The 13,927-nt window shown below is 51.0% G+C and overlaps 1 protein-coding gene across 1 annotated transcript in view; it reads right to left on the bottom strand.

Annotated features, from left to right (window-relative positions):
* CD68 (CD68 molecule) overlaps positions 1-11,901 on the bottom strand; it is a 56,639-nt gene extending 44,738 nt beyond the window's left edge. The window contains exons 1-2 of the mRNA XM_086946144.1: positions 11,415-11,901; positions 2,701-3,347 (exon numbers count right to left, since the gene is read on the bottom strand). Coding sequence (XP_086802270.1) covers positions 2,701-3,347; positions 11,415-11,463 — 696 coding nt within the window. The 5' untranslated portion in view covers positions 11,464-11,901. The remainder of the gene's footprint in view (positions 1-2,700; positions 3,348-11,414) is intronic.
* Between the last annotated feature and the right edge of the window lie 2,026 nt (positions 11,902-13,927).

The raw sequence follows: 13,927 nt of genomic DNA, 5'->3' as shown, positions 1-13,927 counted from the left end.
GGGATTTGGATGTAATCAAGGCAAGGAGCATTAGAGGTTCTGAGGAGCTTGTAATATCCCACAAAACCTTTCTTTTCCAACCGTACTTGGGAGCAGCAATTGAAAAACATGCATTTAAGAGACATTTTATTATTTAGGCTACTGACTACACCCATTAGGGAGTACAGGGTACACTGGAACAACTGCGCACTGGTACAGTCGCAATGTAGACTGTGCAATTCTCACTCCGAATCAGCTGCCCACATCGTATGCTGCTGCACAAGCTTATCATTACAGAGATGTAGGTATTTGCGGCCAATCCTTATGCAACATGAGATAATCATGCAAGGAAGCCCTACTATTCATGTACACATCTGTCACTCCAAAAGACCTAGCACAGGTCTGTAAATTCTTTGCAGAAGTGGGCAGAATACTACGAGAGTCCGGATCACCATTGGTGAGAGTTGATAACTGCACAAAATCCTCTATGGAGCCGCCCCTGTCCCACACGACAGTAGCCAGCAGTACTGTAGCCCTAGGAGTTGGCACTTTTGTAAACCTGGCTGCTCGAACAAGCTTACACGTGCCGATTGCCAACCATTAAAACTAAAGACCTGGGTTCCATCCCTCTTCAAACACTGAGGAACTTGCAAAGATTTGCACAGATTTGAAACGCATCACATTTCCTTATAGTTAGCACACAGTCACACACACACACACTCACACACTCACACACGCACTCACACCATATTCTAGTTATCCACTAGCTCTCACCTGCTGGCCACTGGTGTTGGTATTTTGGCGCCAGAGTTTCAAGTCCATCTTAGTGCGCAGACATACACTCACACACTCATGCACACACACCCACCATATTCTACTCATCCACTAGTCTCAACCCCTGGCCGCTGGTGTTGGTATACTGGTCTGATCTAGAGCTTCAAGCCCATCTTAGCGTGCACACACACACTCACACACTCAAACACACAAACACCATTTCTACTCATCCACTAGTCTCACCTGCTGGCCGCTGGTGTTGGTATACTGGATCCAGGGCTTCAAGCCCAGCTTAGCGGGCACACACATACTCACACACTCACACACACACACACAGACTCACGCACACACACACACACACACACACACTCACACGCACTCACACCATATTCTACTTATCTAATAGATCTCACCTGCTGGCCACAGGTATTGGTGTATTGGAGCCAGAGTTTCAAGTCCATCTTAGTGCGCAGACACACACACACACACTCACACACTCATTCACACACACACACACACCATATTCTACTCATCCACTAGTCTCAACTGCTGGCCGCTGGTGTTGGTATACTGGTCTGATCTAGAGCTTCAAGCCCATCTTAGCGTGCACACTCACACACTCATACACACAAACACCATTTCTACTAATCCTCTAGTCTCACCTGCTGGCCACTGGTGTTGGTATACTGGATCCAGAGCTTCAAGCCCTGCTTAGCGTGCACACACATACACTCACACACTCATACACACGCACACACTCATGCACACACACACACACCATATTCTGCTCATCCACTAGTCTCACCTGCTCTCCGCTGGCGTTGGTATACTGGACCCAGAGCTTCAAGCCCATCTTAGCGTGCAGACACACGCACACACTCACACACTCATGCACACACACACATATTCTACTCATCCACTAGTCTCACCTGCTGGCCGCTGGTGTTGGTATACTGGACCCAGAGCTTCAAGCCCATCTTAGCGTGCAGACACACGCACACACTCATACACTCATGCACACACACACATATTCTACTCATCCATTAGTCTCACCTACTGGTCGCTGGTGTTGGTATACTGGATCCAGAGCTTCAAGCCCATCTTAGCGTGCAGACACACGCACACACTCACACACTCATGCACACACACACATATTCTACTCATCCATTAGTCTCACCTGCTGGCCACTGGTGTTGGTATTTTGGCGCCAGAGTTTCAAGTCCATCTTAGTGCGCAGACATACACTCACACACTCATGCACACACACCCACCATATTCTACTCATCCACTAGTCTCAACCACTGGCCGCTGGTGTTGGTATACTGGTCTGATCTAGAGCTTCAAGCCCATCTTAGCGTGCACACACACACTCACACACTCAAACAGACAAACACCATTTCTACTCATCCACTAGTCTCACCTGCTGGCCGCTGGTGTTGGTATACTGGATCCAGGGCTTCAAGCCCAGCTTAGCGGGCACACACATACTCACACACTCATACACACACACACAGACTCATGCACACACACGCACACACACACACACTCACACGCACTCACACCATATTCTACTTATCCAATAGATCTCACCTGCTGGCCACAGGTATTGGTATATTGGAGCCAGAGTTTCAAGTCCATCTTAGCGTGCACACTCACACACTCATACACACAAACACCATTTCTACTCATCCTCTAGTCTCACCTGCTGGCCACTGGTGTTGGTATACTGGATCCAGAGCTTCAAGCCCTGCTTAGCGTGCACACACACACACTCACGCACACACACACACACACACCATATTCTGCTCATCCACTAGTCTCACCTGCTCTCCGCTGGCATTGGTATACTGGACCCAGAGCTTCAAGCCCATCTTAGCGTGCAGACACACGCACACACTCACACACTCATGCACACACACACATATTCTACTCATCCATTAGTCTCACCTGCTGGCCGCTGGTGTTGGTATACTGGACCCAGATCTTCAAGCCCATCTTAGCGCGCAGACAGACCTCAGATCCATTCTTCACAGTGTAGTCTCCTACCGGAATATCCGGAGTGATAGTGGGGATCATTGTGGTACTCGGAGCTGCTGTGTGATTGGCTGTGTGAGGTGCAACAGTGTGATTGGCTGTCGTGTGAGTGTCTGTTGTATTTCCTGTTATGTGATTGGTTGTTGTCTGGGGTGCAGAGGTATGATTGGCTGTTGTGTGAGTGCCTGTTGTATTTTCTGTTGTGTGTTTAGTTGTGTGTGGTGCAGAGGTATGATTGGATGTTGTGTGCAGAGCAGTTGTATGATTGGCTGTTGTGTGCGGTGCAGAGGTATGATTTGCTGTTGTGTGTGGTGCAGTTGTATGATTGGCTGTTGTGTGCGGTGCAGAGGTATGATTGGCTGTTGTGTGTGGTGCAGTCGTATGATTGGCTGTTGTGTGTGGTGCAGTTGTATGATTGGCTGTTGTGTGACCTGTTGTGTGAGTCGTGTGTGGGTGTGTAGTTTGCCTTGTGCTTGTTTGAGGGGTTGTGGTGTGATGTGTTGTAGTTGTGGTTTTTTTGTGTGGCGGACAGGATTCGTTTTCCTGAGCAGTACTGGAAGCTGAGAAATGGAGAACATTCTGAATATTAGCAATGAGAAGCAAAACAAACAGTAATAGATGTATTTTTATTTCAAAAGTAAAACATCAAAGTTTTGTTACTTTTTGACACTCAAAAGAGTATTGACAAAATAAATGTTTTGCTAAATGTAGCGACCCATGTCAGGGCTAGAGCAGAACTCTGCTCAATGACACACAACACCAAACATGACAACTATAGGCCACACTGCAACACAACGTACAGCGCTAATAGGGCCATGTACAAACCCTATTTAGTGGGTCGCAATTTATTTGAGCTTCGCTAAATAGGATTCGCGACTGGCAATTAGGCATTGCAAGGGCGTCCCTTCCTAACTGCGTCTCGCTACCCTATGTAAGAATGTTTTGCGACCGCAATTACAGTCGCAAAACACTTGCAATTTACCACCCTCTTCAAGAGGGTAGTAATGCACTCGCAAATGCTGGGGAAAATATTTTTTAGGGGCAGGCAGAGGTCACAGGAACCACTTCCTGCCCTTAAAAATTTAAACAAAAAGTTTCACCTTTTTTTTTGAATGCGTCCGGTTTTCTTTAATGGAAAATGGGTTGCATTTAAAACTGCTTTATTGAAAAGAAGTCCCAGACATGGAAGTCTGCTGAGCCCAGCAGGCCACCATACCTGGAAGGTCCAACCATTCCTAATGGGGCCGCACATTGCGAGTGCCTTATGAATATTGATGAGGCATGCAATTTTCGACCCCATTGGGAATCGCAAACAGTGTCTCCGACACTGTTGTACATGGCATTTAGCGACTCATAAATTGCAAGTCTCAATCGATGCCCTGATCGTACATCTGGCCCTTAGTGCTAAGTGACAAGGACACCAGTGTGAGTCGACGCTACCTACTGTACACTACTCTGTCCAGGTTTGGACCTGTGCTGGGTGGCCAGTGATTGGCCCGCTCCGAGGTAGGAAGGACCATGGACAGTGGCGTCTGGTGTTGGTGTGGGTGAAGCAAGGTGGGCACGAGCTGCTGTGAAGGGATTCATTGTTACCAAAGGGGCGCTGCCACCTGAAAGAGCCTACAGAATCCCCGGGACCAACAATATCTCCCCTCTTACAGAGCCAATCACATCCAGGCACCCCGGACCATCAGTGACACAAAAACAGGACAATAATGTGAGGCTTGCTTCAAATCCCTTTGCAAAGAGCATGAATTATTTTGTGTAATGTCCTGGGCTATTCTTATGGTGCTCTGCTGCCTATTGGCTAGGTTTGCGGTATGGAAATACAATATATGTCCACGCACGTGCTTTGCGGCCTGGTAGCATATATGAGGATTCCCATCGTCCTGCAGTTGCTCCCATTCTCTTGGTAATGACCACGCAGCAGTCCCTGGTGCTTCAATTGAGAAAGAATAAGTGCTAGGGCCCAAAGTTTTGCTTTGAAGCCCTCGGCCGGTGTGATTGAAGGTTAAGGTGACCAATACTAAGGCCGCGTAGTCCTGATTCCACTGCATGCCTCTTTCATCCACAAACTACACTCTTTGCCTCTTTATGTTACTCTTGCAGGTTCTTTTACAGCACTGGTTTCTTACTTTGTCACTGATTTTCATCTTTTTATTTCTCCTTTTCCCCTTTTGTGTTTTTCCTCTCTTGCTCAGGATCATAGTCCCTTGAGGGAAAACTAAATGATGGACCCTGTACGGAAATGCCTCTTTTTGTACGTTCACCCCCAAGTTTTTGGACAGATGCTGCACTGTTTTTAGGTCTCGCACCTGGCGATACAGCGTGAAGCGCTGTCGCCAGCGAGACCTATAGTCATGGACTCTGCTTTCAAGGGCTTTCAAGGGCTTGCAAGGGCGACAGGAGATGGGCACGCGCAGGCTGCATGCCGGATCAGATCTGTGGACGCGCGCGTTCACCACGTACAGTCACGCGCTGAGCCCATCTCCTGTCTCCCTTGCAAGCCTCCTGTAGTTACTTTCACTTTCCCTCCCCCCTCATCTGTCGACTCCTTGTCAACGCGCCCCGAAGTGCTCCTTTTCGCAACAGCACAATTGCATTTTACTTGTTGTAATTACTCCCGGGTCTGACACCAGAAAGGGCCCTCCCCACAGACCAAAACTCGTGCTCAAGGCTTCAGCTACTGGCCGGCCACCCACTCGGGAGTGGATACCTCGGCGCTGCCCGGGTGCCACTTGGCAGCCTCTCTCAGCAGGTAATCTCCTGGGGCAGCCTCTTTCCACGGACGGGAGGGAGTCTGTCGCACTCACAGCGACCACCACAGCTGCTAAGAGCACGCACAGGAATCCGGGGAGATGAGACTGCGCGTGCATGGTCACGGGACAGCAGCGAACCAGAGGCAATGCACAGAACTGGACAGGTTGGCAACGCGACGTGACGTGGTAGAGGCCGGGTGGCTCTTAACCCACGGGTTGTGCCAAAGAGAAGGTGCTGCGTAGTGAAGTTAGACTCATTTTACTTGTTTTTCTTCTTCATTCCAGGCGATGTGCACACGAAGGGCACAACGCGCTCATGACGTGCTTGTTTTCTCAGGCCGCGCTGCGCCGACAGCTTCTCCTCGGCCACGCCACCCGACAGCCAGCATCTCGGGTGCCTTATTTCAGTTACTGCGGCTCACAGGACAAGATGCGCCCGCGTATAATTAAGGGACCTGACGAGTCACACGCATAAACGTTTGCCAGTAGCTGTTTAATCTACACTGCCAGTTTCATTATGCATTATAATTCCTTAACTTTGATGATGGACCGAAAGGTAGAAGTTGCGATTGTGTGCATATTAGAGAACGAAATTCTACGGCATTTGGCCAGCACAAGAAAGGGGGGGTTGCTACAGCCGCACCCTTGCGGTCTGTGCTGCAGGGGCGCGTGAAGCAAGTGAGGAGGCAACGAGAAAACAGAGGGATGCTACACCTTAAAACAGGCGCGCCACTCATAAGAATTCTTTCACGTCATCACTGTTGCGCCACAGTGCAGTGCCTCAGTTAAACAGGTCACGCAACTTCATCAAGATGACTATACTAATACCTATCCCTAACAAACACGATAACCGCGAGGGAAGGGTAAAACAAACAAGCTACGTGTTAAATGGACATGCAGGCCCCCTTGGTAGTTTTCCTAGTAAGTATACAGCCTGATGTACAAAGCAGTTTTTGAGGTCGCAAACCCCGCGATTCACAAAATCACAGGGCTTGCGACCGTAGAAGGGCATTTTTAGAATGTGCAAAGTCTTTTTACAAGTTGAAGAATTCTTTCCGACTCATAAGATGGTTTTTGTGATTAGTCCGAATGGTAAATAAGCAAAGATGTGCAAGAGGCAACCCCCCCTTTTCTGTTTCCTCTTCAGAATATTTTGACCATGTGACTGATGGCGGCCCTCCCACTCCACGAAAAGCGAGGACCTGTCACGCTATATGCAGACAGCTGGCTGTGCTTTACAACGTGAAGCCTGCCTAGATGCGTCAGGTTGTAAATAAGTCACAACGTGGCGCATGATTTACGCTGCTTCACAAAAGTGACGCAACGACAGCACAAATGTGTCGCAAGGGGCTTCTAAATCTGCCCCTTTGTGTCGATTTACGTCACATTTGTGACACAAACACGGCACAAAATCTTAGTAAATCTCTTCCTTTGTTATTTCTTCCTTGGTGAAACATCCGACGTTGCACCCTTTCTGTTTGGGAAATTCGCTCCATTGCAGGATTACCAGTGGAGAAAGTCGAGATAGACCAGTTGCAGGAACACTAAATGATTTAGGAGACAATATTTATGTCAGACAATATTCTTGAAATGCTCTTCTACCGCCTACCTTTTGACGCAATCAAACATCGACAAGAGTATGTTTGTTGGCACTTTGACTCTGGAAAGACGCGTGCGTTAGGGTAATGTAACCTGCTGCAGCCATGTTTTCTTGCTCAGGCGAACTTTGACCGCAGGAAGTGCCCGCCTCTGACATGGACCACTCTTGGCTCCCGAGATATGAAGACAAGAGACCAGCTCTCTGGAGGCATCCCTTCCGGTAAGAACTGACCAAGTGTCTACACCTCAAAGCATCAACAGCAGAGTATGAAGGAGTCCTGCCTTCAGTCCTTGAGCTGCCCTCCACTGACCCCTGCTGGTGGAACCAGCCTCTGGCCCACTGGCCCTGTCATTCCACAGAATATTCAGTTTTGTTTGGCAGTAAACACTTTCGATTTTGATTTCTTAGACAGGACATGCGACTGGAAGAACACACCCAAGAGGCCCCTCGAGGGAAGTGAAACTTGCAGGACTTTGGAGCTGTTCGGGTTGGAAAGAAGCTGAGGGAGTCTCTGAGTTGCAGAGAAACTGTGGTTTGTGTTCAGCGATGGTGCAATGCGCGTGCACTCGTGATGAGCACGTGACAAGGTATCAGTGCACGACATGAGGAGAAAGTGCACTGGGATCCACCATCATCATCATCCCCCTGGGGGAGGGGCAGGGGGATGTGGGAGCAGGAGTCAGCAAAGGAGTTGGGTGGTGGGGTATGACGCGTAATGGTGGCAGGAAAGCGCCACGAGGCCTCTACAGTGCTGGTGGCACAAATAAACACCGCTGTTAAGCATTTCCAAGGACATTATTGAAACTTTACTTGCACTTATCAACATGGCTGCTATGCTGGGTATGGACTGTGCCATCACTTGTCACCGTTGCTACAAGTCTGGTAATGGACTGTACCTTCTAGTCATGGGCTGTACGTATACCATTACCTGTAAGTGGGCTGCTATTCTAGTAATGGGCTGTACGTCAATTACTTGTAAGCAGGGCTGCTATTCTAGTCATGAGCTGTACCATTACTTGTAATCAGGGATGCTATTCTAGTCATGGGCTGTACCATTACTTGTAAGCAGGGCTGCTATTCTAGTAATGGGCTGCAGCATTGCTTGTAATCAGGGCTGCTATTCTAGTAATGCGATGTACCATCACTTGTAAGCAGGGCTGCTATTCTAGTCATGGGCTGTACCATTACTTGTAAGCAGGGCTGCTATTCTAGTAATGCGATGTACCATCACTTGTAAGCAGGGCTGCTATTCTAGTCATGGGCTGTACCATTACTTGTAAGCAGGGCTGCTATTCTAGTAATGGGCTGTACGTCAATTACTTGTAAGCATTGCTGCTATTCTAGTAATGGGCTGTAGCATTGCTTGTAATCAGGGCTGCTATTCTAGTAAAGGGATGAACCCTGTTGACACTGTGGTTCCAGTTGGAATCTCCTGAGTAGCATTAGGACCTGGGACCCCTGGGGACACCAGTTCTGTCTGGTGGTTCCAGGGATTTCAAAAGAGAACGGTATGGAAGGTGTCACACTGCATCAGATCTTCCTTCCAACTGCTGTTTCTTTCCCCTCACTGCCCTGAGTAGCCCTAAAGTATTTCAGAAAGGTACAACTTTCTTTTGCCTGTCTCTAGCTAGCTGGCAAATGAAATGGTCTTGCATCAGCTGCCATCCTTTAGGTTTTGTCAATGCTTGTTTTGCTTTGTCAGGGTTTTTGTACTACTTATTTTTCGAGGCACTGCTAGCTCCTCATCAATATAAATTAAACAATAGATGGAAGCATGAATAGTTTTTGTTATCACAAAGCATAATTTGCCATAATAGTCCCAGGCACTGAAGGGAACTACTTTGTGTGTGGATGTGCACCCTGTGAAAGGGGGGAATGCCGTCAATCCCAGTGCAGTTAGCCAATGGCTGAAGTGGGCTGACCCATTGCCCCATCTGTATGCTGGGATGGGAGTGAGAAAAAATGTGAATGGCACAACAACTGACCAATGGATTAAGAGGTTTGACTGAAATCCCACTATATTTATGCATATTGTATCCTTAATTTTAGTAAAATCAAAATGTATTGGCTAACGCCAGACCTAAAAGTTACTCTAAGTTACCGGCTATGAAGTTAAGCAACTTTATGCACAGCTACTGGTGAAGTGAGGAATGTATCAGAATGATATTAATGGAGCGACTGATATTGGTCACATAAGATCATTATACAGAGTGTGCTAGCCAATTTTGGAGTAGCAACAGACATGAGAGGGCAGCAGGAGTAAAAAGATGGCAGCTGGGGTCCAAAAGTCAGGTGTAGGCGTGAGGCCTAGTCTACTTTCGACATCAGTCATCGTCCGGTTGGTACACCTGCCCATGGAGCGGACACACAGTAGAAGTGGGATCGCGCACTGCTCCGCTGCCGCTCTGGGTCGCGGGGCTGCTGCGGCACCCATAGCTCCTCCCACAGCGTATGCGCTGTGGTTCAACCGCTGCAGAGGAACTCACCGCTGTATTCTCCTGTATCACTGTATCTGCCTATGCCGGGTTCCAGGGCTCTACAGACACCTCACCAGGATACCTCAGTGATGCCAGAAGAGGACGCCGCATCGGACACATGATGGCTGCAGAAATGGCACCACGCCAGCACCGCACATCATGGCATAGTATATTAAAGGTTAGTTGACTGGAAATGTCTAAAAACCGAGCCTGAGGACAAATTTACAGACCCTAAAGCTACAGTTAGGATGAAAGGTCAGTTCTGGTAAATTATCTGCATTCGCGACACATTAGGTGTAACATTGTGCCTTAGTTTGGGCTCTAAATGGGAGCGAAAAATAAACATGGTGATTTCCTATGGATTCATCCAAAAGTGTTATGCTGCAAATATTTTTGCACTCGATCAATCAGCACCAAGTCTGCAACAAAAGCCCAGTGATCGATGGGGCATGAATATATAAAACCTTGTGACATATTTACAAGCCCCTATCTCCATGGGAACATTACTTTTTACGACGTTCTTGTGGCGATAGGGGCTTCGGCTTATTTACAAGGCAGCGTTAAGCCCCTTAATGTGGCTTAAAACTGCTTTGTAAATAAGGCCCCTTTCGCGCTATACTTAGCATGAAAGCGGAGGGCAATGGGTGTTGTAGTGGGCGTTCCATCGCAACACCTCTAGATTCTGACGCTGCCCCCTATTTACAAGGGAGGCGTTATTAGGAGGCAGCGCCGGAATTAAGACCAGGGGAAACCTGGTCTTACCCGGGTGCAATGAGGAGAAATGTTTCATTTCTCCTGGTTTTTGCTGTTTTATGCGTTGTGCAGCGCACATAAAAACAGCAAAAGGCCAGTGATGGTTTATGTATCGGAAGGTCCGCCTTTCTGCATATAAAATGCTGTATAAAATACAATGTGTACTGCATTAAGCAGCACACATAGGAGTTACAAAACGGAATTTCAAGATTGTTTATGTACAGGAAGGGGGATTTTCCGCATTTGCTTCATAATCCATCGTTTGCGGCAGAATTTGCAGAATTCAACTAAAACATTGTTTCTAGCTCAAACGGATCAAAAGTTACTAAAAACGTGGCGACACGTCGTGTAACGGAAAGCCCTTGGCAAAGGGTGACTGGTCACCTTTCTGATGCTTATGGCCGTATTTGGGTGCAGACATGAGGTACCGAGAGGGTGGAAAGTCTGAGGCTGCAGCTGTGTACATGCCTAGGACAACAGACTGGTTATAAATACCCCAGCGCGCTGCTGGTTTCTGCTCTTCTCTCCATTAAAGAAGGTTCTGTGATGATGAATTATGTGGCAAATGCGGGAAACCATAATTATGCGGAGTGGCCCTGACTATCATACACTGCGCCGAGGTTCACCTGCATTAGGCCACGCCCTCGGTTACAGAGGCCTTATCCCCTCCCAAGGGGCTTGGTTACCCCTCCTTTACAGAGCACCCCACGATTTCCACTTCAGAGAAACAGTGGATGTGGCGAAGGAGAAGGGAAGGCAGAGGGGGTGCGAAGGGGAGAGGGGGCGCGCCATGGTATCCGCACCGGAGGGAGCGAAAAGGGAAGGGAGGAAAGGTGGGAAGAAAACGGCAGTGGTGGATTGGGAGACGAGAGTAGATATTGGAGAATGGAAGCAAGGGAGGAAGGAAAAAAGAAAGGACAGGAGTGGAGAACGGAGGAGGAGCGGGAGAGGGAGGCACAGAGGACAGAGATGAAACGGCCCTCTAGGTGACGACTGACGAGTGTCAGATTGTAGTTAGACATATTATACATTAAATACCTGCGAGAAGGAAGGCGAGGGCCAAGAACAGGGCCAGGGAGCCTTTCATGGCGGTGATGGAAGCCGGTTCCAGGAAGCGTGATCTGCTTGTTGGCTTTGAAACCAATCCACCTGTGTCAAATCCTGGCTCCCCTCTTGACCAGGCGTGTGCTCCTGGGACAATCGTTTGGTCTCACTGGGCTTCAGGTCCCTTCTCTGCCGACCCGGGAGCCCTCGGGAAGATGCCCAGCACCGGTGTGACGCTCTCTTTGAACCCAGAGAGTCTGAGACAGAGAGCGGCGCTGCAGAGGGCCCTGGCTCGCCTTCTGCCAAACAGAGACAACAAGTGCTGGAGCAGCTGACTCCTTCCCTCTCCGGCGATAAAAGGAGGAAACGCAACCTGAAATCATCCCACTCAGCACCGCGGGCCGGGCTCACCGCCTCCTCCCGGGCCTGCCCCGGAGGAAGCTGCCCGGAACTTGCACAACCTCCAGGGACTGACGAAAAGAGTCATGGGGGCTCAGCTGACTCCGGCTCCCATGGGCGGCAAGGAGGGGCGCCCTGACAATTGGAAGGACCTGGGTCCTGGTCGTGCTGTGCGCTCCTGGGCACCTGTGCGCTCCTGCGTACCTGTGCGCTCCTGCGCGCTCCTGGGCACCTGTGCGCTCCTGGGCACCTGTGCGCTCCTGCGTACCTGTGCGCTCCTGGGCACCTGTGCGCTCCTGGGCACCTCTGCGCTCCTGCGTACCTGTACGCTCCTGGGCACCTGTGCGCTCCTGCGCACCTGTGCGCTCCTGCGTACCTGTGCGCTCATGGGCACCTGTGCACTCCTGCGTACCTGTGCGCTCCTGCATACCTGTGCGCTCCTGCGTACCTGTGCGCTCCTGGGCACCTGTGCGCTCCTGCGTACCTGTGCGCTCATGGGCACCTGTGCACTCCTGCGTACCTGTGCGCTCAAGGGCACCTGTGCGCTCCTGCGTACCTGTACGCTCCTGGGCACCTGTGCGCTCCTGGGCACCTGCGCGCTCCTGCGTACCTGTGCACTCCTGGGCACCTGTGCGCTCCTGCATACCTGTGCGCTCAAGGGCACCTGTGCGCTCCTGCGCGCTCCTGGCCACCTGTGCGCTCCTGGGCACCTGTGCACTCCTGGGCACCTGTGCGCACCTGCGTACCTGTGCGCTCCTGAGTACTTGCGCGCTCCTGGGCACCTGTGTGCTCCTGCGTACCTGTGCGCTCCTGCGCGCTCCTGGGCACCTGTGCGCTCCTGCGCGCTCCTGGGCACCTGTGCGCTCCTGCGTACCTGTGCGCTCCTGGGCACCTGTGTGCTCCTGTGTACCTGTGCGCTCCTGGGCACCTGTGCGCTCCTGGGCACCTGTGCGCTCCTGCGTACCTGTGCGCTCATGGGCACCTGTGCACTCCTGCGTACCTGTGCGCTCCTGCATACCTGTGCGCTCCTGCGTACCTGTGCGCTCCTGGGCACCTGTGCGCTCCTGCGTACCTGTGCGCTCATGGGCACCTGTGCACTCCTGCGTACCTGTGCGCTCAAGGGCACCTGTGCGCTCCTGCGTACCTGTACGCTCCTGGGCACCTGTGCGCTCCTGGGCACCTGCGCGCTCCTGCGTACCTGTGCACTCCTGGGCACCTGTGCGCTCCTGCATACCTGTGCGCTCAAGGGCACCTGTGCGCTCCTGTGCGCTCCTGGCCACCTGTGCGCTCCTGGGCACCTGTGCGCTCCTGGGCACCTGTGCGCACCTGCGTACCTGTGCGCTCCTGCGTACTTGCGCGCTCCTGGGCACCTGTGTGCTCCTGCGTACCTGTGCGCTCCTGCGCGCTCCTGGGCACCTGTGCGCTCCTGCGCGCTCCTGCGCACCTGTGCGCTCCTGTGCGCTCCTGCGTACCTGTGCACTCCTGGGCACCTGTGCGCTCCTGCGTACCTGTGCGCTCCTGGGCACCTGTGCGCTCCTGCATACCTGTGCGCTCAAGGGCACCTGTGCGCTCCTGCGCGCTCCTGAAGACGGTTTGGAATGCGAGAAACCGGTCCTCGGAAGCTTGTTTCCGGTCCAGGGAAGACAAGGCTTGGCAGTTCAAGCTGGACTGTTCCCATGAGGCACAGGGTCAGACTGATTTGCATATAGCCATGTCTGAAGTGGGGTGGCAGAGTGGGCTAAAGAAAGGTGATGAATTAAACCCAGATCTTTTGACTGGGTGTGAGTGTTTGATTGATTCAGATGCTCCGTCCATCACCACCGCCTTTTGTACCGCTTTTGGCCGCCATAAGTCTGGCAGGGTAAGCTCAGACGTGAGTCCCTTGCTCAATTTGCCACTGGATTCAAGCAAGCCGGGCTGAAGACGGCTGGAATGCCAGAAACCGGTCCTCGGAAGCTTGTTTCCGGTCCAGGGAAGACATGGCTTGGCAGTTCGGGCTGGACTGTTCCCATGAGGCACAGGGTCAGACTGATTTGCATTTGGCCATGTCTGAACTGGGGTGGCAGAGTGGGCTAAAGAATGGTGATGGATTAAACCCAGATCTTCTG

Source organism: Lissotriton vulgaris, chromosome 12 (assembly GCF_964263255.1).
Source record: "Lissotriton vulgaris chromosome 12, aLisVul1.2, whole genome shotgun sequence".
In the NCBI taxonomy this organism is placed as follows: domain Eukaryota; kingdom Metazoa; phylum Chordata; class Amphibia; order Caudata; family Salamandridae; genus Lissotriton; species Lissotriton vulgaris.
Note: the sequence above shows the minus strand (reverse complement) of the source record. Positions and strands in the feature narration are given on the sequence as shown.